Raw genomic sequence first — 25,475 nt, 5'->3', positions numbered from 1 at the left:
TGAAGTGCTTTGGGTGGGAAGGGACATTCCTGGAGGGTGTAGGGCTGTGCAGGGCTGCTGTCACCCAGCCCCAGATGGTAAATCCTACAGAGAGGGGAGGAGGAGCTCTGTGCAGACCCTCCTCTGCCTCGAGGACATGACCACAAGCTTGGTTGACATTTCCAAGGAGTCACCTCTGGGGCTGCCAACAGCTCCATCTCCTGCATCACCTGTGGAAGTCAGTGTGATGACTTTTGCCAGCAAAACTGATTTATAAAGTAGGATTTCTACAGTTTTTTTTTTATATGTAAGCTGGGAAGATTGCCTTGGAGGCTGGCAGCTGTTGGGAAGGTGAATCTCTGCTGAGCTGAAGAGAGAAGTGGCAGAGAAGCACTGCAGTGTCAGTTCCTACCTGGAATGCTGGAAGTCCCAGCAGGCTCCAGGCTGAGTGTCTTGCTCTGACCCACCAAAATGGGACAGAGGGAGAGGCAGAAAATCTACCACAAACCCCACCAGGGTGGTGACCAGGTTCTGGAGCTTAGGTCCTGGTGCCCTTCCCAAGTAGGTCCTGGGTGCCAGTTATTTTCCCTAAAATTAGGAACTTCTTTGTGAAGACTGGAAAATCCAGAAAAAATCTGGTGTCTCTCTTGGTGTCTGGGGCTGGTATTTACAAGGCTGCTGTGGAGGAAGGAGCTGCCATTCCTGGAGCCCTGCCTGGATCTCAGGGTCCTTTCACCAGTTATTTTCCAATAAAGCCCCACTGGCTGCCCTGAGTTGTGCTCCCACTTCAGCCTCCAAAACATCTCTCGGTGGCTGTTCTGGTGCTTTTTCCAGACTTGAAATCAGGGTTATGGGCTCACATCTCCCACACACACATCATGAGGTCAAGCCTTAGCACTCAGCAATTAATCTGACATCCCCTCAGCTTTTGAGGATTTACAGTGGCACTGCAAAAGGGCAGGAGCTCCCCGATTTCCTTTTCCCAGCCTTTACCAAGCTTGCTTAGCAGTGTCACTGGGATGGAAAATACCTCTGCTCACACTTTGGCTGAGGTAACACCAGCTGAAAAAGAAGGAAGATCTGTGTGCATTTGGTTGTGCATCTAATTAGAGCAGTGCAAAAGCCTTCATCCTGTTTGAAACCCTGCAGCTTCCCACTGCTCATCCCTTGTCCCCTGGGGTTGCCTGTGAGGAGCACTGAAGGAGTGGGACTTAACCCTGTCATGCTTCAGTTGGTGCCATAATTGCCTGGGGCTCTTTCATCTGCCCTCTGTAATTGGGATCACTTTATCCCTGGCTTCATCCTCCCTAATCCTCCAGGTAACCCTTCAGCTTGCTGCTCCCCACAGTGGAGGATTGCTGCTCAGCTTTCCAAACAGCACCCCTTCCCCAGGGTGAGGAGGAACCAGACTCAGCTGTGCCGGTGCTGTGCAGCACAAGGATCTTCCTTCACATCCAGCACCTTCTCTGCACCTCACATCCTCTTCCTCCTCCTGCCCTTCCTACATCCCCAGCCTTCTCCAGACACCCCGAATTTCCACCACTTTGGCCACCATGAATGAACTTAAAACTTTTGAAGAAAAGCTTTGGGATAATGTCCATCCTTTTCAAGCTGTGTTTTGTCAGTGCAGGACACTGGGGGAGGGACACGGGCTGAGAGAGGAGATAGAGAAGGGAGGGGGGTATTTCTGTCTGTCTGGATGTGGCATTGGCATGTGGCCACTGGGAGGGGACACCAGAGCCCAAACAGTGATCCCAGCCAGCAGCACCACTGGGACCAGGGGCCTTAGGTCTCCTCTCTCTGCTGACTCAGTGGGGGAGATGAGGCTGCCAGGATGTGAATGTGAGAATTGGGGCTGCAGTGCTGCAAATGCCACGTCTGGGGTGCAGATGTGGGGCACTGTGTTCATGCACCCCGTGGCCCCCTAAAGCCTCCTCGAGTGGCAAGCCCAGCACTGCCTGCTCAGCCATGCTTCTGCTGAGCACAGGGAAGGAGCATGGAGAGGGTGGAATGAGATTCCCCCTTTTGAGCCCAGGACCTGCAGCACACCTGGACACAAGGCTGGCAGAGGTGTCACACCTGGTGGGTGAGGGAGGAGAAGGTGCTGTCCATCACTGTGGCACATCTCTGCAACAGCAGGGAGGGAGCCCATGCTGATCTGGCCACCCAAGGGGACGCTCACACAGTTTGGGAGGATGCCTGGTAACACAGGAACACTTGGGGATTGTTTTGTCTTCAAAAACAAGAACTTCAGCTTAGAGCTGAGTTTGCAGTTTGAATTCTGACCCTCTGCTGCTGAAGAGGAACGTGTCACCACCAGCCCTGTTCTCCTGAATAGCAGCACATGCTGAGAAGGGCATTGCTAATGAATTCCCTCTGCCATTTCCCAGGGGATCTGAGTCATCTCATCCCCACTGACCAGCACCTCCTTGCAAAGTTATGGAATTGTAAACCCAGCAGAAGCTGTCAGGGCCTTTAGGACAATAATTAGCTCTCATGGGTCTTTACCTGGGACTGCCTTCTATCCACACGGAGCCACCTGAGCTCTGCTCTGGATCTGTAGGCTATCATTGATCTGTGCTGTGGGAGCTCAGCAGTGCCTGAGGGACTTGACCTGGCCCCAGGCCCTCCTCACTATGGACCTGCCAGGACTGTGTCTGACCCTGGTTACACCCACCAGACCTCACCCCAACCTGCTGTGGTCCAGAACCTGGGAGTATCCCTGTGTAAAAATGGAACCGGGAGGAATCCCTGTTGGCTGCAGGCCAGGGACAAGAAGAAACGGAGCACAACCTCTGTCTTGGGGCCCTCTGATCGAATGCTTCCAGTTTCACCTGGAATTCACTTCACCTGAGCCCTGGGCACACACAGTCTGTTATCACAGGCCCCCAATATGGGGCTGGGCACAGCTCCATCCCGTTAATGGGAAAGGAGGAGCTCATGGGGAACACGATTATCCACGGAAGGTTTGGGTGCAGTAATCAGGAAATAGTGGTCTGCAAAATCTCAGAGGGAGTGGGAAAGGTGAAGAGTGATACACAGGCTCGGGTGCTCATGCTCTGCAGCAAGTGGGATCCTCTGGGAAGCTGCTCTGGGAAGTGGAGGAGCTGGGCAGAGCTGGCCGGTCCTTAAGGACAGGATCCTCGGATTATCCATCCAGATGATCAGGCGCGAATTGGAGACGGCTTTGAGTAAAGTGGAAATGCAGCTCATAGGTGAGCTCCGGTGCAAAACGGCAGCTCGGAGAAGGTGGAAGCACGGACAGGCCCTGGAGAGATTTGGGAACGGGGATCGGACTCAGCGGTGAGTCTGGCACTGTTCAGCTCAATGTCTGTCACTGTGTCCTGTCCCGGCCCGAGCGCTGGGATGGCACGGGAGAGCACGGCTGGGATGGGTCGGGACGGGAGAGCACGGCTGGGATGGGTCGGGACGGGAGAGCACGGCTGGGATGGGTCGGGAGAGCACGGCTGGGATGGCACGGGAGAGCACGGCTGGGATGGCACGGGAGAGCACGGCGAGGCTCGGAGCGGGGCGGGTGGTAGCGGGTCCCTCCCCAAGGCTTTAAGGAGCGGGGCTGTGTCTGTCCCGCCCCAAGGCTTTAAGGAGCGGGGCTGTGTCTGTCCCGCCCCTTTAAGCAGCAGTATCAGCTGTATCAGCAGCATCAGCAGCGGTACCGGGCCCGCGATGGCGCTGCGCTGCCTCCTGCTGCTGCTCTGCGGAGCCGCGCTCGGACCCGCCGTGCACCTCGACTTCGCCGAGCACCGCAGCCAGGCCGCCAAGATCAAGGTCAACCCCCGCGGCAACCTCTGGGCCACAGGTACCGGGCCGGGGGTGTGCGGGGCACGGTCCCGGGGCTGCCCGAGGGGAGGGGGATGCTGGCAGCACCGCGATGGGCGAGGGGAGGGCAGGGAAGTCATTTCCACCTGCGTCCCACGGCAGCAGGTCCGGCATCCCTGAATATGAGGTTCAGCATCCCTGGAACCCCTGAGATCCTGTCGGCAGGAACAGAGGGAAGTTGCTCAAAAATCGCACGTGGAGGGAGAAGCTGGGGTTTCTGGGTTTCTCTTGGCGCAGCTGGTTTGGGCGTTAGGTCACTCGGTGCTTTGGTGGGCTGGTTGCTGGTGCAGGGTGGCCGATGACAGCTCAGCTGGAGCCCCGGGCACACCGTGAGTGCTCCTGCAGGTCACTTCATGGGGAAGAAGAGTGTGACGGGCTCCCCACACCTGGAGACTCCGGAGGAGCCTGCGGTGCCGATGGTCTTTGGTCCCTCTCTACGAGCCCTGCTGGAGGACATGATGGAACTGCTGACCCGGGAGCTCCTGAAAATCCTCTTGCAAGAGAGGCTATTGGATGAGAACCAAGGGAAATACGACCTCACTGACCAGGTGAATATTGACTTAGATGCTCAGAGCAGAAAGGTGCTGGAGCTGTGCAGCTGAGCTGCACCTGCACAGCTGCTAGAGATTCCCCTCTTTACCCTCCTTAAACCACTTCTTGAGACCAACCATAAATGGAGAGAGAAGTGTCCTGAGGCTTGTGTCTAGCTGGGCAGTGACAAATAGTCACAGGTGCTCGGGAAGGGTGTGAGGATGAACAAGTAACACTGCAATGGAGCTGTGGCAGTGGTGGTTGGTAATGTTAATAAGCATCTGGGTCTTCCCCAGCCAGACGCAGAAGAGGATGGTGTCTCTTTTTCCCAGGACAGGGAAATCCCTTCTCCCTCTTATCTGCACAGCAGGAGACCAAGAGGGACGCAGGGAAATGTGTGTGAAATATGTGAAGGGAAAGGCGTTCGTCAGGCTTTGGCTCTGTGTCACTGCCGTGGGATCCCTTGATGCTGAGGGCACAAAGCCTTGCAGAGGGTAGGTGTGCATTGCTTCTGCTGCTGCAGAGAGAGTTTTGGGGAGCAGGGGGACGGCAGGAGCTCCACTGGTCCCACTGTGTATCAGCAGATCCTCAGCCTCACTGTGGCTTTTACCTTGGAGCTCATTCAGCTCCCAGTGGAAAACCTGCCGCTGGGAGCAATGCACAGGCACAGATCTTCAGGCAGGGTGTAGAGATCAAAATGCTCAGTCCACGGATGGAATTTCTGCATCCATAGATGGAATTCAAGTGGCTCTGCTTGTCTGTTGCCTCCTGCACACTTCCCTGGTGTCTCACACTTTCCAGTCACTGCAGGAAGTAGCTGTGAGTTTAAAAAGGATGGACTCCTCTTAGGTCAATCCCAGCCGTGCTGTCCCACCAAGCCAGACACCTGGGGAGCAGTTCAGTAGCACTACATGCAGGTAAAGCTGTTTTCTGCTGTGCAGGGTTAGGCAGGGCTTGCTCCTCTTTGGCACAGGTGGAGCAGAGGTGCAGGACTGGGAGACTGAGAGCCACTGATGGTTCAAGCCTCTTTTGGACACACTTTCAGCAGATTAAGGTAAACTGATGCATCCCAGAGAGCTGTTCCCAGTGGGTAGAGGGCTTTCCACAGTGAAGGTACAGCTGGGCACGACTGAAGGCACCAGCCCACCCCAGTCCCTGTGCAGACTGCTCTGCTGGGCTGCTGCAGTGTTTGCTTCTTGGACACAGCTGGAGAGGAGATGAGGGCTGTGAAGGTTCTGGACCCTTCCCCACCCCCCCAAGGAACCTTTGAGCAGGAGGGCACTTGTTGAGAGCATGGGAGAGCTGGTAGATGTGCCGCCCTGCCTTCTTTCTGAGAGTGTGGTGTGAATTTGGTGAAGGTGCTCCCTGAGGCTCTCATCGCTGCTCACGTTGCAGATGTTCCTGTGCAAGGGCTGCCCTGATGCTGGTGCTATGCCACAGGTTCCAGCTGGGTGCCAGAGCCCTGCCAGTGCCCATTCCCAGTGCTCAGGGGTGGGTACTGGCCAGATGTGGCACTGGGTGCCAGAGCTCTGCTGCTGGAGGGTGATTTGTCTGTGGCCATGCAGGCCCTGGCCAGTGCCTGCCTCGGTGCCCGCTATCTCTAGGGCAAGGTGAGATGCTGTGCCCACATGTGGCATCACAGCTGAGCTGCAACTGGCTCCTGCCCCTCACTTTCTCTTCCCAAAGCCTGAAGCCTCTCCTTGGCCAGTGCCCTGGACCCCTGTGTCACCTTGCTGGATGCTGTTTCTGGTTTTCCTCCTTGGGTGCCTCTGAACACCTCACTTCCCCAACTCCTGCCCTCCTGCTGCTTTCTCCCACCCATCCCCAGGGTATCCTCCCATCTTTCTATTATGGATATTACAGAACTGCCTCTCCCTAGTGCCTCTGAGTGCTGTCCATGTTATACTGTTCTCTGTGACCTTATTTTTTCTTGCTCTTGTGGTTGTCACAGTGCCAGTCTGAATTCCTGATGCCCTGACAGCTTTCCCCCTCAGCATGACTGTTGTTGGACACCAGGTGTCAGCACCCAGCCTGAACTGATCTGTGTGCCGTGTTCCCACCTTCCTCACAGGCTTTTTTCATGTCTCTGCCCTGCTCAACTCCCGGTCCCTGCCCTGCTCAGGATCTGTCGCTTCCATCTCAACTTTCCAGCCGTGTGTGGGAGACAGGGCTTCACAGTGCTGCCGTGTTGCTCTGTGTGACAAAGATGGGGCTGGCAGAGGAGGATCCTTCCCACTCTTTGTCACCTCCTTGGGTGTGTGGCATTGATTTCCCAGGATGCAGAGACCATGTGCGTGGAATGGAGCAGCTCCAGGGGCATGGGGAGAGCCGTTCTGCCTGAGGGCAGCTGCTGCCCTGCATACCTCTGGGACCTGTGGTCGGTGCCAATCCCACAAACCCGTCTGTGACTCTTCCCTGCTGTGTTTTCTGTCTCTTTTTGCCTTCTCACGTTCTCCCCTGGACCTCAACCCAGTGGCTGCTGCCACACGGGGATGAAGTTTCCCTCTGACGTCTGAGTCACGGTTCAGCCCTTGGAGCACAGCTGGGAGGCTTCTGGCTCCGTCCTTCTTGTGTGCCACCCCTGAGAGTGCCCAGCACGGCATGGTGCTCCAGCACGGGACGTTTGTCTGACTGCCCCATGGTGCCCATGCGGGTGCTGAGGTGGTGGTTGTGTGCATGACCCCACGTCTCACCCTTGTGTCTTGTTTTGTAGGAGACAGGGCTTTTAACGAAGGTGCTGGAGAAGTACTTCTCAAGCTGAAGAGGTGCAGCTGGGGAGGATGAGGTCTGCAAGGTCGGCTGTGTGTGGTGAATGGAGGAGAGCATCGTCCTTGTGGGTTTCTATAGCAACATCACTTTTATTTATTCTTTTCGAAATATTGTTACTAGTGATGGTGTGTGTGAAAAGCGGAGCCTCCCTGTATAGTTCCTGTATGTTCTGTGTTTTCTTGACATCTGATGTGCCCGTTTGAATAAACTGGCTCTTTGCACAGACTCCTCTGTGGAGGTAGGAAGGCAGACCCCCAGGGCTTGTGCAGGGGGAGTGGGAGCACCTTGGGGCAGGGTGAAGGGGGAGCTCCTGGCTCTCAACAGCTCTGGGGGGGTGGGTTCAGTCCCTGCAGCCTCTGCTCACTGAAGGAGACCCTGGCATGATAAAACAGCACACTTGGGTGAGCTGATCGCACCACTCACCACTGGAGCAGCTTTGTGACCCTCTTTGCTGGGGATATTACCTTGTCCTGTCAGTGGTGGGATTTCTGGCTCAGTCAGAGTCCTGGCCTTGTGGCACCTCAGGGTTAACCACAGGCTCATTGGCCTTGGCCATCAAACTCTCAGTCTGATTAGGATGGCTTGGTGCACCCTCACCTCTTGCACGCAGTTTAACACCCACAGGGCAGAGGTACAACCCTGGGGCCCTTTTTTGTGCAGGATGGCTGGAGAAGGGAGATGGGACCTAGCTGAAATGGGTGATGGAACGGTCCCATGAGCACACTGGTTCCATACCTTCTGAAAGTGCTGCTCCAGATGCACCCTGTGCCTTATTCCAGGTCCCAGGGGCTGGGACACCTTCCACTATCCCAGGCTGCTCCAAGCCTTACCCAGCCTGGCCTTGGACACTCCAGGGATGGGGCAGCCACAGCTGCTCTTGGCAGCCTCTGCCAGGGCCTCAGCACCCTCACAGGGAGGAATTCCTTCCCAATATCCCACGTAACTCTGCCCTCTGGCAGTGGGAAGCCTTTCCCCCTTGTCTTATCACTCCCAGCCCTTGGCCCAAGTTCTTTTCCAGCTCTCTTGGAGCCCCTTTAGGCATTGGCAGGGGCTCTGAGGGCTCTCCTGAGCCTTCTCTCCTCCCAGCTGAGCAATTGCTACTGTGTCAGCCTTTCCTTGGAGCCTCTCCATGGCCCTGGGCATGGCCCAAGGAAGAGCAAAACCTGTCAGCAGAGCCAGGAGTGATGCCATAAACGAAACAATAAACTTTGACCCTCTGCTTCTCCACAATTCTGCTGATAAATTCAACCTGATCCTTTGATCCCACAGGAGGAGAGCCCTTCACCCACAGACAGGAACCTCAGAGCCACGTCACACCAAGCCAAGGGATGCTCCAGCATCTGCAGATGCTGATAACTGCTAGAGGAATCAGAGCCATGTAGGAGACCTTCCCACCATGCTCCCTATCCCTTCAAGGATAGTTCAGATCCTGTGAGGCCTCCTCTTCCTCACTGGAGCAGTTGCTTGGCTGCAGCCCCTGGGAAGAGCAGCACCTTGAGCCTCCCGGGTTCTACATCCTGCTGGTGACTGTGCACCTGTAGCAGCACCTGTAGTGTTCCCTTTATGAGTCCTTCACGGCCTCGTAGCCACCAGCTTTGCTCAAGAGTTTTTCCACTGTCCTGCAGTCATTCATGCAGGAATCCTTCCCCTAACATCTGCTTTTTGGCCCAGACTCGCTGCTGTGTTCTGGGATATGGGTGACCCCCAGCTCACCTTTTCATTAGCTGGAGTAAAGCCTTGACTTAAAACTAATTATTAGCAAGAAAAATAATGACACTGTGGATTGTGTTTGGCACTGGAGGAAACCAGATGCCCCTCAGGCAGCAGTGAGGGACTGACAGCCTAATGGGGCTCGTCACTTGATGTGTCATGGGACCACCCTGTCCAGCTCATTGGAGGGGGAGCAAGTTCCTGGCCATGAGGCTCCCAGGTGAGGTCCTCATTCTCCCTCTGACCCAGCCAGAACCTGTGCAACTCCTCTCTGTCCATCCCCAGCCCCCATCACTCTCCTTTGGGTTGAGACAAAGAAGGGTGAGGTCACTTGTTGACTGCTGCCATGGGCAGAGCAGGCTTGCCCTGGGGAATATAATTTACTGTTAATTCATTTAAGTGTTTGATTCAGGTTTTGGAAAAAAACAACCTCCCCAAGCATTTTTACACCTGGGGAAGGTACCTCCCCTCCCCTTTGCCAGGCTTACTTTCAGCACCTCTCCTCCTCCCTGCTGTTCTGCAGGTGACTCTCAGCCCCCCGTGTGGAAGCAGCAGCTGAAGGCAGGAGAGATTCACCTGTTCCCTCATGGATGAGTCTTCCACAGGCACTGCCTCCCATGGCAGTGCTCCATTCCACTCACAAGGAGCTCCACCATGGAACATCTCCATCCTCCTCCTCTGAACTCCTGCACAGACTTGGGCCCCTAGGACCTGAGTGCCCAGTACCTGCCTTGGGCACCATCCTACCAGCACAGGATGACTCAGGCTGGAGAAAATCTCAGCAGCTCTGTAGTCCAGCCATCTGCCCATGAGCTGAGTTCAGACTGGGTTACCTTGGGCTTGAAAACCTTTGTGTATGAGGCCTGGGTCCACTGCTCAGCTGTTTCAATGTTTTTATTTCTCCCTCACAGGCAAACAACTACTCAAGCCCTAAGCCACTATTCCCTCCTGAATTTAGGTTACAAACTGAGAGGGTCAGGAAAGCTTTTGAGGAAACTCATATTTTTTTGGCAATTTGCTGGCTCTGCCCTGTCATTCACCTTTCTGATGTTTACCTGCTGGCCCACATCATGCACAATGTCCTATCACTCACCTGGTCATGTTATTTGGAAAGCTCCAGGACCAAAGCTTTGTCACCAAGTTTAGAAAATGAGTAAATTCTTCAGTCTGGGTTTTTTCCCAGCTTTGATTTGTTCCTGTTGCTCCTCTGGTTTGAGGGTAACCCTCCATGCTGCTGCTGGGGCTCAAGTCTGTGCTCACAGCAGAACTTGCTGTTTCTGCAAGCAGAGATGCAACGAGGCCCCTCCAGGTCACTGGGACAGCTTTCCTGGGGTGCTCAGACCTGAGACACGTGTCTCTGGAAACCCTGCGAGCTCGTGTGCCCACTGCTGTCCCTGGCCTTCCCCCACAGCCCGAGGCATCACCCCAGGGATGGGAAAAGAGCATGGAGAGAGATGAATGGACACAATTGACATTTGTGTCTTTGGCTGTGGGACGGACTCAGAGGAGGAGCTAGCTCAGAGGATGTCAGTGAAAGTCCACTGCCACCACTTGGTGTCATTGCTGCCCCAGGCTTAGTGAAGTGCTCACTGACAGAGAACACCCTCCTGCTGTGTTCTTCAGGCCCCAGGCTGGGGTGGTCCCTCCTCTGAGGTGCTTGGAGACCTCTCTTCCACAGGAGATCAACAAGCCAGGCAGTGAGGAAGGGAGGGAAGGAAGCACAAAGGGAAGCAGGCTGCCATCAGGAAGCAAAACAGATTCCATTGCCATCCCCCATGCTCCTCCAGGGAAAGCTCTTCATGTGCTGATATGACCATCAAGATTTGGATTTACCTGACCAAGGTAAATCCAGCCAGAAGAGAGGCTGGGACAACCTGAGGAAGTGGGTTGGAACTACAGAGCTTGGAACTGTATCTGAATGATTTCTAGGGAGTGCAGAGCAAGTGAGGTTAAATGCAGTGTACCATCTCAAACCAGAGATTCCAAGGGGCCAAAAAGCCAACAGCACCTGGCTCGTAGCAAAACCAGTGTGGCCACAGCCTGGGGCAGGGCACTGCTGAAGCATCTCCAGCCCTGGGGGAAGCTCTGGTCCCCTCACTCTAAGAAGGACATTGGGGGGCTGGAGCAGGTCCAGAGAAGGGAACAGAGCCGGGGAAGGAGCACCAGGAGCAGCTGAAGTGGCTCAGCCTGGAGAAAAGGAGGCTCAGAGAGGCTGTCTGGCTCTGCACAAGTCCCTGGCAGGAGGGGCCAGCTGGGTGGGGTCAGGCTCTGCTGCCAGGGAACAGGGACAGGAGGAGAGGGAACAGCCTCAGGCTGGGCCAGGGGAGGCTCAGGGTGGACAGCAGGAGAAATTTTTCCACTGAAAGGGTGGTGAGGTATTGGAAGGGGCTGCTCAGGAGAGGGAGTCCCCATCCCTGGAAGTGTTCAAGGAACGACTCAATGTGGTATTCAAGTGCTCTGGTCTCAAAGTGGGGATTGGTCACATACTGGACTCAATGTTCTTGGAAGTCTTTTCCAACCTCAGTGATCCTGTGAATTGTAATAAGGCGTGCAAAGGCCTTTTCTTTATGACATGACCCACCAGCTCACTTTTCCCTATCACTCATCAGCCTCTGAAAAAATCAAACTGGGAAAGACCACACTGAGAGGGTGATGGGACCTTCAAACATTGGGATGTGCATTGAACAAAGGTCAACTACTGCTCAGCCAACACCAGGGGAGCTGCCTGTTGGGCTGGCCCTGCCCAGTCCAGACCTTCAGGTACAGTGGAATGGGATAAAGTTCCTGCAGTGCACATAAGGAATATGCTGGAGAAAACAATCTAGGTTATTCCTGCCTCAGGCAAAGGCAAATTCCTTTTATTTAAGGACCTGAGTGCACTTTGTGGGTGATGCTGGAGGATGGGAAAGGCCAATGTGTGCCTCAAGGTGATTTGATCTAGGGTGAGAAGAGCCAATAAATTCAATTGTATGAAGTTAGCTGGTACATAATGCTGTGGATTATCACCTCTATGGCACTTCTACGCACTCCTCATCCAACCAGGCACCTCACAGCACTGTCTGGATTTGGGGATCTGAACCTGACTCCCCTCTGAGCATCACATTAACAGAGGATGAACTTGGATGAAACTGGACAAGTGCAGCAATGATGGAACAAGAACTGGCTTTAACATGGAACAAACTTCTGCTGCCCTGAAAGCTGGAACCCAATGTCACAGTGGAAATGAACTCAATGGGCTTTTACAGGCAGAGTCCATCAACTGAGGAAAGCCTTCTCCTGACCCTCTTTCCCAGCCAAGGAGAAATCCCAGCCTTCTGGGATATGAAATGATTCCAAGTGCTGCTGGTCCCAAGTCAAATCTTCCCCCAAGGGGTGAGTTCACCCTGGCCCAAGGAAATGCCTTGCTCTGGTTTGAGATGGACTGTGCTTCAGCAACTACAGCATGGACATCATAGGACATGGAGCCTTGAAATCCTGAGTGTTCTCCTGTTGTGACTAACCCTGGGAAAGAGGCACAGGTGCTTGGCTGTGTTGGCAGGATTACAGTTCCCGACCTGCCCAGTCTGGGAGGTGCCAGGGCTGTGTCTGACCCCAAGTCCTCTACATGACCCTGCTCAGGAGATAGTCTTACAGTGTTACAGCCAAGTGCTGCTCCTTGGAGCAAGAGACAGGGATTGTCCCAGCTACAGACCCACAAGGTCTTCCTTTATGGGCTTTCTTATGGGATGAAAACAGCTCTAGAGTAGCCATGTCTTGGGGTGATTTTATAATGATGCTTTGTTCCCTAACTGTTTGCTTTAAGTCCAGAAAGCAGCTGCTGTAGCTTTAAGATGGATCTGGGGCGGGGTGAGGCAGGGAACTTTGGGGTCCTGTGTGATTTTGGCTCAATCTGTCTCTCTCCAGGGTGGATCAGGGAAGCTGCATTGTTCTTTTTGTGGGATTAGTTTTTAGCTATCTTAAAGCAAGAAGGTCCCTTTCCCTTCCCTTCCCTTCCCTTCCCTTCCCTTCCCTTCCCTTCCCTTCCCTTCCCTTCCCTTCCCTTCCCTTCCCTTCCCTTCCCTTCCCTTCCCTTCCCTTCCCTTCCCTTCCCTTCCCTTCCCTTCCCTTCCCTTCCCTTCCCTTCCCTTCCCTTCCCTTCCCTTCCCTTCCCTTCCCTTCCCTTCCCTTCCCTTCCCTTCCCTTCCCTTCCCTTCCCTTCCCTTCCCTTCCCTTCCCTTCCCTTCCCTTCCCTTCCCTTCCCTTCCCTTCCCTTCCCTTCCCTTCCCTTCCCTTCCCTTCCCTTCCCTTCCCTTCCCTTCCCTTCCCTTCCCTTCCCTTCCCTTCCCTTCCCTTCCCTTCCCTTCCCTTCCCTCTTTTTCTCTCTGTGCTTTGTGCCTACCTTGCTTTGTGAATAAACAGTTTTACTTTTTTTCACTTTCATCCCCAGTATCCATTTCTCTCACTGACAGAAGAAAAGAGTTATTGAAACCCTTTCTCCTTAGAGGAAAGACTCATTCCAGGGCATTTCCTTCTGAAATTTGTCCCAAAGCTGAGACCATCGTCCATCAAAGCTTTTGTGGCACCAGAGCTGATAGAGAACATGCATAGGAGACCTGGCCAACCCCAAATCTGCCTTGGATATCTTCTACTTTGCTGATGTGAGATCTGGAAGCTCACACTCCTCAGGAGGTGGTGTGAAGGGATTCCAAGGCTGGCAGGGAGATATAAGATGGAGGAATTTCCATGGAAAAATGTGTATTGCTTAAAATTGTCCTCTAATGTCAGGGATTAAAGAGAAAGCTCTCTAAGCTGCAACCAGGGATGAAAGTGCTAATTACCACACAGTGCATCATTAACAAGCCCCAGCAAATCTGGAAAAGTTCAGCTCCCTGATGGTTACATGGAAGTGGCAGGAAGGGCTGTTACCTGTGGGCACAAGGTTCCCCAAGTGAAATCCCTGATGAAATGCATCCCACAGCTAATGCACTTCCTGAGACTCACACCAGGGCAGAGGAGCTGTGCTGGTGAGGGAGACACTCTGGGATGAGTCTGGAGGGGCACTTTGGGAGCTGCCAAACCCATCTGCTCTCTGATGAAAATACCTGTGACAGATGCAAGATGGGAAGTGACATTCTTCCCCTCCCACCTCCCAGGGGATCAGCTTGGACCCTCTCCTGATCCCTCTCCAAACCCCAGGGGCAGAGGAGGGCTGGACCTGCAGCCCCTCATCCAAGCTGCACCCCAGGAAGGAGCAAGGGAAGGAATGGGACCAGCCCCAGCCTCTTCCTCACTCAGACATGGGGTCAAACACAGGGCTCTGGGTGGGATGGGGATATTTGGGAGGGCAATGGGACAGCTAGGTTTCTGTCCCCTGTGTCTCTGAGAACTTATGGAAACCTGAGAGGAGCTGTTTGGGGCTAGAAGTAGAGATGATCAAGTACCCAAAGCAAGATACTCTCCCTGTCATGTACCACAGAAGGTCTAGACCATGTCCAGAGGCTTGTTCCTCTCCTGCATGATGGCTCTTGGAAGGGGCAGGGGGCTGAATACTCAACACAATTTCTAGATGAGGATTCCCTCAAAGTGTGGCTGAAACCCCTCCTGTTTCAGTTCCCACTGAACTGATGTGTGGCTACTGCTGAGCTCTGCGTCAATCTCCTGGCAGCCCTTTCACTTGACCTTGAGCTGTCTCCATCATAAGATATGAAACCCACTGGTCAGTGTAGTGGGCAGCAACACCTTCTCCTTCTCTCAAAATATGTAACTTCCAAATAGAGCTGGAAAAATAGACCCTTCTTGCAAATATATCTAGAGCCAAAACAAGGCCACAGCAGCCTCTCTGCTCATCGAGGTGGAACTGATGGGAGGGGGTCCCTCCTTCTTTCCTCCTGTCATTCCCTTCAAGCTGCTCCATCACGGGCATTCAGCTGTGGCAAAGATTCCTGGGCAAGGATCCACAGGATGGGCTTCACCACAACAGAGCACCAGCTCAAGCACAGCTGCAGCACTGTCCCTGCCAGGGAAGAAGACAGATGGGTGATGGGGGCAGCTATGAGGCAGACTACTGGATACAAGCACCACATCTATCTTTCTGGCTCCAAGGGGTCAGACAGAAATCTTCCCTGTCCATCCCCAAAATCCCTGCCCAGGCACGTACCCACTTCTCCCTGCACCTCCCAGCCCCGAGAGCGAAGGGCTGATCCGGCACTCATCATCCGTTTGCATAAGAGATGATTGATGAGTGTTCCTCCCCTTGCCCCCACCTCCCTCCAGTGACCTGGATCAAATGACTCATCCCTAATCGGGGGATCCATCTCTCCCGAGGCAAGAAAGGCAATGAAGCAGAAGCTGCCCAAGGAGAAGGGCTGCCCCAGCAAGGGCAGGGTGCTGACAGTGGGAGAAGAAATTCCCTGGAAAATGTGTGATGTTCCCTGGAAACTGTGTGATGAAATATGCACCTCTACTACCTGCAGAAATACTGAGAAAATTGAAAATTTACAAAGGAGGAAAACACAAACAGCCAGTTGTAATAATAACCTCTTCCTATATGCAGAGTGCTGGGTGAGTGGTAAATCAAGCTGTCTTCTCACACTTCCCAGGATATGATCTCATCAGGGAAGGGGAGCATCCCACTGCCACAACCCTGCCCCATTTTCCATCACTGCTGGGGCCAGATGAGAGAACCAGAGCATTTCTGGGAGCTCCCCAGTCGTCCTTGCACACAAATCTTGTGTTGCTGGTCACCTGCTTTAGAGGAGGGGGACTCCAGCTCCCTTTTGCTCATTTTTGGGAATAGTGTATCTCCCCAAAGGACACATTTGTGATGCTTGTCTGAGCAGCCCCAAACCCACCAATCCCTCCCAAAGGCAAATCCCACACATTGGTTTATCCAAGCCAGGGCTCATCCCTCTGCTGCCTCCCCCAGCTCCAGGGAGTGCAACGAGGGATGGTTTAGACCTTCATCCCACACGTCACTTCACATGCTTGAATCTTCCTCATCTTGATTATTTTCATCCTGCCAGCTGCCTCCTCAGTTACCCTGTTCCACACTGGAGGGAGACGTGGTTCTACTTTTCCAGCAGGTCCAAAGCCCCACATGTCCATGCCATCACCCCTAAGGATTTGCTCCATTTGCTGTGAAGTCCAGTCTGCTTTGCAGAGGCTGCCAGAGCTGGAGCTGGTGCCACATCCCCAGCAGACAGCCCTGCAGCACATCCCTGCACACACATTCCCCAGCCACAGCAGCCTTTCAATTTTTTTTCAACAACTTCTGAGGAGGGATTCAGTGTTCAGACTGGGCCAGACCAGTTGGGTATTTGAGGGGAAATGGCAAAGTCTTTGCCCAAAAAACGCCTTAATTTCCTGTTGGGCATGAGTGAAAACTTGTTTTTACCTCCCTCTGCCAAGGGGTTGGGTACCCAGCCAGCCCATTCACTGGGATGCACAAAAAGAAACACCCAGGGGATGGCTGTGCCGGTTTCAGAGGGAAGACCCCAAACACAGGTCAGGAGGGTGTTTCTGCCACTCTCAGTATCAATACAAGCTTCTCCAGCCAACTGAAAGACCAAGGTACAGGAGCAAACCTCAAAAGCCTGAATTTCCATGATCTCCACACCATGGCCAGGTAACCAAGCTGAGCATCTCCTGCACAGAGGGGCTGGGAGCACCTCTGGACCCCTGGCCCGGTGACCAGCAGCTCAGTCTGGTCCTTCTCAGGGAAGCTCCTCCAGAAGCAGGGTCACCCCGCAGGGTCACCCCGAGGTGAGGGTCACACCCTGCAGCCCATGGCCTCAGCTGGGAATCTTCTCCAGGCCCTGGAGATGAGGGCTTTGAGCACCTCTGGTCCCACCAACATCCAGAGGGGCCTGGCAGCTCCAGGGTCTTGATGCCGTCTGTAGCCGGACTTTTTACTGTTCTGCAGGAAGAGTCAAGGAGATGAGGGCAAACCCTTCCCAGGACCGAGGCAGTCCGTAGCTCCTGCGTGCCCTGGCACTCAGCAGGAGTGCCGGAGCGGCTGGCCCGCGGCGGGAGAGGCCGGGTGATCCAGCCACCTGCGGAGGAGGGCACTCCACAAGCCACTGGCAGAAACAGAGCCGTGACTCCGGGCCAGGCTGGCTCCTCGCCCGCAGCCTTGACAGGAGGAGCGAGCGGGACGGCAGGCAGCTTCCCAGCGCTCCCCGGCTCTTCCCGGCCCATCCCGGCTCTTCCCGGCACATCCCGGCTCTTCCCGGCACATCCCGGCCCATCCCGGCCCATCCCGGCACATCCCGGCACATCCCGGCCCATCCCGGCTCTTCCCGGCACATCCCGGCCCATCCCGGCCCATCCCGGCCCATCCCGGCTCTTCCCGGCCCATCCCGGCTCTTCCCGGCCCATCCCGGCACATCCCGGCCCATCCCGGCTCTTCCCGGCACATCCCGGCCCATCCCGGCTCTTCCCGGCACATCCCGGCCCATCCCGGCTCTTCCCGGCCCATCCCGGCACATCCCGGCCCATCCCGGCCCATCCCGGCTCTTCCCGGCACATCCCGGCCCATCCCGGCTCTTCCCGGCACATCCCGGCCCATCCCGGCCCATCCCGGCTCTTCCCGGCACATCCCGGCTCTTCCCGGCCCATCCCGGCTCTTCCCGGCACATCCCGGCCCATCCCGGCTCTCCCCGGGCACGTCGCAGCTCCCAGCCCGGCCCGGCTGCAGCGGAGGTAGGCTCGGCGTGGGGAAGGAGGTGTGGGCGTTCCTGCGGCTGCTGCAGGAATAGCTCCCATTCCCGGGTGATGCTGAGCAGCCCTTTCCAGCAGGAGAGTGAGCCGGTCAAGTGCTGTGCTGAAAACAGCATTTGGTGTCTCCAGTAGCGTCCCACCCTTACCCCAGCTGGCTCCTGGCTGGGAGCGGCTCTGCCAGGGACGGGCAGCTCTTCCGTCCTCTCCGGGTTATTCCCGTTTCCCTGGGGGATGAGGAGCGAACTCCCTCCGGGCTCAGCCTGGGTCTGTGCAGGTTCACCCCGAGCACAGCGGGGCCAGGCTGTCGGATAAAGGCTGAACAAGGAGGGTGGGAGCACGGGGAAGGTTTCGGGGATGGAGAACAGAGGAGGGGAGCGAGCGGGCCGGTGGTGTTTGCATGTCGTGCTGTCCCTCCTTGGGGACAGCCTGAGTACTGCAGCAGGTGCCCTGCTGGCTCCAACGCGGCTTTGCTGGGGGCTGTATGCTGGAAGGATGCAGGGTTCCCGTGGGAGATGCCTAAGTGCATGTCCAGGGTGGGATTGCAGTGTCCCCGGGCACTGGGATGGACAAACAGCCTCGCCAGAGACAAGCGAAGCTCTGGCAAGGGCGCAGGACTCAGCTCCGCGGAGGAGGGTGCTTGGAGGGGATTTTCTCATCGCCGTCTCTCGATGCCAACTTTGAGTCCTTCCAGGCAGCAGGATGACACTGTGGGATGGCTCCTACCCCTTCTACCCTGGAGCCCCTGCCTGCTTCCCCTTTGACACCACCCGGGCTGTCATTGTCACCACATTCCTCTCCATGCTGCTCACGTTCATCATCATCCTGCCGGGGATCCGGGGCAGGGGGGTAAGTGGAGGGGCAGGGGCAGTTCAGAGCTCCGGTTCCTGCCTGTTCATCCCACATTCCTCCTCCTTCCCAGCCTTGGCAAGCAAAGCTGCCCGCAGGCTCATGGCCACAGCTCTGGGATCTCTAGAGAGCCGTGGGGCTGAGCTCCATCCCAGCATGAACACTCATTCCATAGACACCAAACTCTACCACCCCAGATTTCTCTGGGAGCCAGATCTGATCTTGGCTGGATTTCTCTGTGAACAAGCCGAAATGATTTCACCAGAGTGGAATAGCAGGGTGAGGCTCAAAGACCTCACCCCACCTTCCCAGAAACCTCAATAAAAGAGGGAGGTGTGTACCGGGCATGTCCCAGCACCGCTCGCTGGGCTCTGTGTGGCCAGCAGGCCCTGCTGTGAGCCACATCGGGTGCTCCTTGTGTGCCTGCTTTTGCAGCAGGGCTGGTTAACGGGCTTCTGTCTCCCAGGGGAAGCTACAAATGCCCGGTCACTCCTTTTTCATACTCTTTCCACTTCCAGCTGTGGCCTTCTGTCAACATGTCCAAACACACGAGGTTTGGATAAGTTTGGAAATTGCAGCTGAAAGCTGTTAGAGGAATGTCTCCACCCTCTTTCCCAATAAAAGGAACATCACAGCTTATTCCAGTGGGTTCCTTTGATCTTCTTCCTCTGTCTGGATCTCCCTGTTGTCTCCCCACAGCCACAGGTGTACCCCATACCCACCCACAAAGCACATGGGGTGACTCCCCAGGGGAGGGACAGGTCTATTTCTCATCATTTGATGTTCCTAAATTACGTGCTTGGTGCTGAGGTCCCCGTGGTAAAATCTGACTGACACCTGTCTCTGCACTCTTGTCACCTCTTACAGCGACTCTTCTGGTTCCTGCGGCTGGTGTTGGGACTCTTCATGGGAGCCGTGATCCTCAGTGAGTGCTGGGCTCCTGGGGGAGGCTCCTGGATGCCCAAGAGATGGAGGGGGAAGGTGGATAGATCAGTCAAGGGCTGAGTCCAGCCTGCAGGATGAGTTCATGGGCAAGATGGACACATGTCAATTGGTGGAAGGCACTCCATTCTGGTGGAGGCTGGTGGTCATATCCAGGGCAGTCACCACCAGGGGGAATTCAGGCACCCCTCCAGCGAATTCAGACAGATTGGCAGGGCCTAGATGAGAAGCAGTGCCCAGACAGTGTCCACAAATCAGCCCCACTGCCACCAGGGTCAGGGTCTGCACTGGGGATGGGGAGAAACCAGCCCAAGTGGAGTTTGCAGGGTCATGGTTGATGTTGAGGAGGACATACAGGACCTTGGGGCTACCAGCCCAGTCCTGACCTTGGGATAAGGAAGGTGATGCCCAGGCCACGGTGACCATCCTGGCAGGTGCTTCCAGCACCAGACACCTTGCTGCCAGGCTGTAACTAACCCCCAAAATCTTCACAGCTGTCCAGTTCACCAGGGACTGGGAGACTGGCTGGGTGCAGGCAAACACCTCCTACAAGTCCTTCAGCGCTGCCCAGGTGAACGCGGACATCGGGCTGCACATTGGCCTGGCAGGGGTGAACGTCACGCTCAGGGGTGAGTCTGACGGCCCCATCTGCAACTCTGGAGCAGCCACGGCCCCAGGAGATCCACAGCTGCTCTCTGGGGCCCCCGGTCTGTCTGAAGGCTCCTGGAAGCCTGCTGTGCCCGTGCTCCTGGCTGGCAGTGCCCAGGTGCTGGCACAGCACGGCCGCAGCTCGTCCCTCCCGCAGGAAACCCGGTGAAGCAAATCAACGAGACCATCAACTACAACGAGCACTTTCCCTGGAACTTTGGAGTGGATTATGAGCACAGCTACAGCGAGGGGCTGGAGAAGGGGCTGCCCAGCCCCATCCTCTACGTGGCAGAGAAGTTCAGCAGGCAGAGCCCCTGTGCCGTGCACAGGCAGTACCGCACCGCCGGCCACTACGTGTCCCTCACCCTGTGGTGAGTTACAGCAAGGGCTCAGCCCTGTCCCATGGACTGGGGAGCTGGGAAGAACCAGGGACAGCAGAGGAGCTTTATGGAGCCACCCTTGTCTGTAAGCCCTGGCTGTCTGCAGGATCTGGGATTGTCATGCTTCCTGGCCTGTTGTAGGTTCATACAATTGTGGAATCATGGAGTGATTTGGGTTGGATGGGATCTTAAAGCTTATGGTACTCTAACCCCCATCATGGGCAGGGACACCTTCCACTATCCCAGGTTGCTCCAAGACTTGTCCAACCTGGCCTTGAACACTTCCAGGGATGGAACAGCTTCTCTGGGCACCCTGTGCCAGGGCCTCAGCACCCTCTTAGGGATGAATTCCTTCCCCATATCCCAGCTAACCCTGCCCTTTGGCAGTGGGAAGTTATTCTCCCTCGTCCTGTCCCTCTAGACCCTTTTCCAAAGCCTCTCTCCAGCTCTCCTGAAGCCCCTTCAGGCACTGTCAGGGGCTCCGAGGTCTCCCCAGAGCCTTCTCTCCTCTCTGAGCACCCCCAGCTCTCCCAGCCTGGTTCCAGAGCAGAGGGGCTCCAGCTCTTGGAGCATCTTTTGTCCATGTCCCCAGATTCCTCTTATGTGTCCTCTTGATGTACAAAACTGCAGTCTGAGAAAAATTCATTGAAGAGAAAACAGATGCAACCATGGGGCTCAAGGTTTGAGATCTCTCCCAAGGACCAAGATTAAGGGTCCAGGTTAGGACCTGCTGTGAAGGGTCTTCTTTTGCACATCCAAGTGGTCACAGACCTGCCTGGGGGGAGCAGGAGAGACCATCAGGAGGGTGCTCAGTAGAGCCCTTGTGTGTGTTGTGGTTGTGGAGTCCCAGAGCACACTCACGAGTCTCAGGGGTGGTGGGAAAGGCACTGCAGGGAAGAGAGAGCTTTGAAATTCCCCCCCTGAATGTAGGTTCCAGGTACCTGTACCCATCTCCTTTTTTATTTTCAGGAAAAACAATTATCCCCACCCAAACATTCCTGTATTTCACGGAAGAAATATTAATGAAAGTTTTTTTTTGTTTTTTTTTCTTGGCATCAGAAAAGTCTGTTAGGCTCACCTCCCCAGGGAGCTAAATCCAAGCCCCAAGCACAGGGTAGGGCTGGCAGCTGGGCACACTCCAGGTGCTGAATCAGGTGTGGGCATGGCTAATGGTGCAGTTCTCCAAACAAATGTGTCCTTCCATGCCACTGTCCCTCTGGACACGTGGGAACTGCCTGGGGGTGGTCAGCTGTGGACAATCACAAGAATCAGAAAAAGAGTTACTTTGGCAGGGCTGTTACAATCTGACTATTAGAGAATCCTCTGCACAAATGAAGGTGTAAATGAGACCATATGCTGAAGTCAATAGCATGGATTTTATGTCACTGTAAATATGAGGTAGACAAAGATGGAAAGAAATAAAAGAGGAAAGGGGGAGGAGAGAGAAAGAGAGGGAGACAGATTAAGTAAAAGGATATGAGCACCCATGGAACCAGACAGTGTCATTGATCCTCTTCTGGTCCTCTCATCGGTGGGGGTCCCACAAAACCCAGAGTTCAGTGCTGGTCGAGGCTTAAGTGCCCAAGCACCTTCCCTGCAGAGGGGTCTGCTGTAAAAATAATCAGGTGTATTTCTCTGGTGGAAGGGCTCAGAGTTTTGGGGTGCTTTGGGGGGTCTTTGATGGTTTAGGACCCCTTCTAAGACATGACCCTGCCTCTCACGCCGGTGTTGAATCAGTTCTGCCCCCTCAGAAGGGATGAAAGCCCTCAGGCCAAGGTGTGAAGGGAAACAATGTGAGCAGGACCTTCCTGGGAAGGGAGGGGGAGGTTTTCAGCTGAGCCGGTTGTATGTAAGGGAGGGCACTGGCATGATAAAAACCATCCCTCTGCCTCTCCAGCATCTGCTTCTTATCAGCCTTCTCCCTCACCTGGCTCAAAACCCAGAGCTGCTGAGGGGTCCTCTGTCTTCTGCACATCAGAGGGCTTGCCACCACACATGCAAAAGCCCTCCTTCTCCCCTGTCAGGGGGGAACCCAGCCCCAGCAAAGCACCTGCTGCCTCTGCAGATGGCCACATTTTGAGCTATTAAACATGAGCATTTCTTTCAGGAACCTCCAGAGATTTCTACTCCAGTCCCACACCCAGAGCAGGGCTGATGCCAAAGCCATACCAAGGTGCTTGGGGGCTTCAGGAAATTCAATGCTGAACATTCCCAGGTGTGGAGATCCCTTTTTCCTGCTGTGGGATTTGTCCCACAGCTCCACCACTCATATCATCACACAGTTGTTTGGCTTGTAAGGGCTCCTTAGAGCAGGCTGCCCAGCCATCTGCTGAAGCAAGGCCAGTGAGACCATGCTGCCCAGGACTTTGTCCCTCCGTTGGGATATGCAGAGGAGACCCTGAGTAGGTGCTCCAAGCCTGATGTTTTCTGCTCTGTGCTTTTTTTCACAGGCTGGCCTTTTGCACGTGGCTCATTTCCATCATGCTCTTCTCCATGTCCATCCTGCTCTATGGTGGCCACATGCTTCTGGTCACGGCCACTCTGATCCTCCTCTCACTGCTCTTCTTCTCCACCGCAAGAAACACCCTCAAGTGCCCCATCCAGTTCGGCCCAGCTTCCTTGAGGACGGACTATGGTGAATCCTTTTGGCTGACATTAGCAGCGGGTGAGTGCACAGCTTCCTTCTGGGGATTTTCTTCTCCATCCCCACAGAAATGATGTCCCAACAGCGCCCCATCCCTTCCTTCTCCATGGCTGGTCACAGAAAATGATAATTTTAGGTAAGAAGATTTTAGATTAGAATTATTGAGGTTGTGGAGAAAAAGAGATGAGCAGTCAAGAGATTTGAATGTCTGAGGTTACCTGCTGGATAGAGATTCCCTCTGCCCCCCAGGACCTGCTCCACTTCCAGGCAGCAATTGTTTCCTTTGATCAAACCAGAATTTTCCACGTTACAACATTCACCTCCAGGGACACCAGCCCTTTTCCAGTAGCAGATGGTAACTAATTCCCCCTGGACACTCTTCTTTTTCAGGCTAAACAAGCCCAGGTCTTCCAGCCTTTCCCTGTGCAGGGTGGGCTCCAGCCCCAGCTCTCTGCCCCAGTTCATTGACCTCTCTTTTGTAGTGGGGAGCCCAAAGTGATGCTAGAATCGAGATGGGGAAGGAGCAATGGCCAGGGAGCTGCTGGGTGATGCCGCGTGTCCCAGGCTGGGAGCCAGCAGCGCTCCTGCACTGGTGCCACTCTGCATTGCAGGGCTGCTGTGCCTGCTCCTGGGGCTGGCCATCGTCATCCTCAACTCCCTGCAGCCAGAGAAGCTGAAGCTCATCTTCAGCCTGGACAAGAGCAGGGAAGAGAAGGCGTGGGACAGGTCCTGCCTGGCAGCTGAGCCCAGCTGCTCCGTGCAGGATGGGCTGATGGTGCCCCTGGGTGAGCTCTGCCATGTGAGCTCAGCCCCCCCGCTCTGAGGCACAGGGCACGCAGAGCCAGGGCTGGACATGCTGCTCCTGAACCCACCAAATCCATCAGGAGCCCAGCTGGGAAGGTTGTGACCAGAACCAAGTGATGAGAATATCCACATCTGAAAACGTGTCTCAAACACAACAGTTGACTTTTCTTTCCCTTTTTTTTTTTTCTGTTTTACTGCCTTTCCCCCTGGTCCATCCCAACAAACCCTGAGCCCTCCCCAGGATACAGAGATTAAATCAGAACAAGATGGGGAGAAAGCAAGCAACTGAAGGCCCACGGATATGAACCAAAGGAGAAATAGAGCCCACAACAGACCCCTCACCCTGAGGACCCCCAAAAAGTCCCCTTGCCTTGGATACTGTTCCCATCAGCAGTCAGGAAGTGCAGATGGAGCTGCTCCCCAGGGTGAATAGCACCATGGCAAATAGGAACACAGTTTAGTAGGATGCTGGAGGTACCAGGAGGGAGGGAAGGAGAGGAGGAGGTGGGAAAGGAGGTACAGCAGTGCCTTGGAGATCAGCTGTAACCAATTAGGAAGAGGGGAGCAGCACCTCCAGTCTGGGTTCCTCCTGCTCAGCTGTGGAAATACGCATGTCAGGGGCAGGAGACATTGAAATTCTGCCCAAGGCAGCAGGACCCCTGCCCACACAGGCAGAGAAGGTGCACACTTCAGCTTTACATCCCTCTGCCTCTCTGAGGGTTTCACAACATTTTCTTTCTGTTTTGTGCTCACTTATTTCCCTCTCTATCTCAATAAAATAAGTTTGCCTTGCCCTTTCACCTGCCTGTTGGTAGAGGTGTCACTCTGAGGGCTGCTGCTGTGACATGGCAGCCACAGGGAAGGGATGAGGAAAAGGCAGAGCCTTTTTGTGGTCCTGAATGGGGCACCTAACGGGGCTCAGCCAGTGCAGGGCAATGAGGTCGAGTCAGTGCCCCCCAAAGAGGGAATTGGAATATCCCCAGCAAACAAGCAGGGGGAATTTTAGTTTCTGGCATGCCCCTGAGCATGTGGGAGGTTTGATGGGAGCTCCCTCCAGCCCTGCAGAGAGGTTTGCAGAGGAGCCACCATGGGCCAGGGAGGAGCTCAGCCACGGCATCCTCTCCCATCCCATTCCGGTGGGAAGGGCCTTCAATGAGAACCTAGAGGACCCAACAGGGTTTGGCGCTCAACTCCTTTGGCTTGGGAGATCCCAGCCAGGATATTCCCAGTAACACCTATCAGGAGGTGCTTCAGCCTAGAGATGGACTAGATCCAAGGTGCAAGGAATCCCTTTGGTTTAGTCAGCTGGCATTCAGGCCTGACAGACCTGTCTCTGCTATGTTCCTGCTGGGGGAGGTGGCTGCAGTGAGTGCCACCAGGGGGGTGGCCATGGTCCTTGCAGAGCCCCAGGCTGTGCTCCCTGAGATGTCACCGTGGTTGTTCCATTGCTGGCACTGGTTCCGGATGGATGCCAGATTCCCCGGACACTGCGGGGGCAGAGCCCACCTGGGCCAAGAGCCACGGATTTAGTGGTGATAACTTTACCTCTTGATGTCCAGCAGCACCTCAGTCCAGCCAGGGAGCTGAGCTGTGCTGGAGGGAGGAGGTGGGACCTGCACAGTGCAAATGGCCAAAAGGCTGGGAAAGGCCTCCTGTGTCTTGGGATCTGTCCCACACCAGCCCCAGTA

At 55.0% G+C, this 25,475-nt stretch overlaps 2 protein-coding genes across 10 annotated transcripts; both read left to right on the top strand.

The window, feature by feature from the left end:
• The first annotated feature begins 444 nt into the window (after positions 1-444).
• On the top strand, positions 445-10,016 carry LOC102103727 (uncharacterized). 9 transcript variants are annotated; one of them, XM_088063400.1, is made up of 5 exons: positions 445-3,282; positions 3,639-3,796; positions 4,162-4,364; positions 5,321-5,401; positions 7,061-7,341. In XM_088063400.1, the coding sequence occupies exons 1-5, from the start codon at positions 3,140-3,142 to the stop codon at positions 7,106-7,108; spliced, it is 633 nt and encodes a 210-aa protein (XP_087919526.1). In that variant the 5' UTR covers positions 445-3,139; the 3' UTR covers positions 7,109-7,341. The 9 variants fall into 9 exon arrangements, 7 of the variants coding, with proteins under 7 accessions (XP_087919526.1, XP_087919521.1, XP_087919525.1 ...); XM_088063399.1 differs by having other exon boundaries at positions 447-3,282; positions 3,627-3,796; XR_015773984.1 differs by adding an exon at positions 9,350-10,016 and having other exon boundaries at positions 448-3,796; positions 7,061-7,180.
• Positions 10,017-17,418: 7,402 nt separating this feature from the next.
• DUOXA1 (dual oxidase maturation factor 1) lies at positions 17,419-24,587 on the top strand. The gene is made up of 7 exons (XM_088063216.1): positions 17,419-17,505; positions 18,215-18,369; positions 19,237-19,294; positions 19,806-19,940; positions 20,117-20,330; positions 22,790-23,004; positions 23,595-24,587. The coding sequence occupies exons 2-7, from the start codon at positions 18,223-18,225 to the stop codon at positions 23,804-23,806; spliced, it is 981 nt and encodes a 326-aa protein (XP_087919342.1). The 5' UTR covers positions 17,419-17,505; positions 18,215-18,222; the 3' UTR covers positions 23,807-24,587.
• Positions 24,588-25,475: the final 888 nt, after the last annotated feature.

This window comes from Pseudopodoces humilis, chromosome 16 (assembly GCF_049639895.1).
Source record: "Pseudopodoces humilis isolate 2021_Gansu_Grassland_sample_001 chromosome 16, ASM4963989v1, whole genome shotgun sequence".
Lineage (NCBI taxonomy): Eukaryota > Metazoa > Chordata > Aves > Passeriformes > Paridae > Pseudopodoces > Pseudopodoces humilis.
This window is presented reverse-complemented; position numbering and strand designations above follow the sequence as displayed.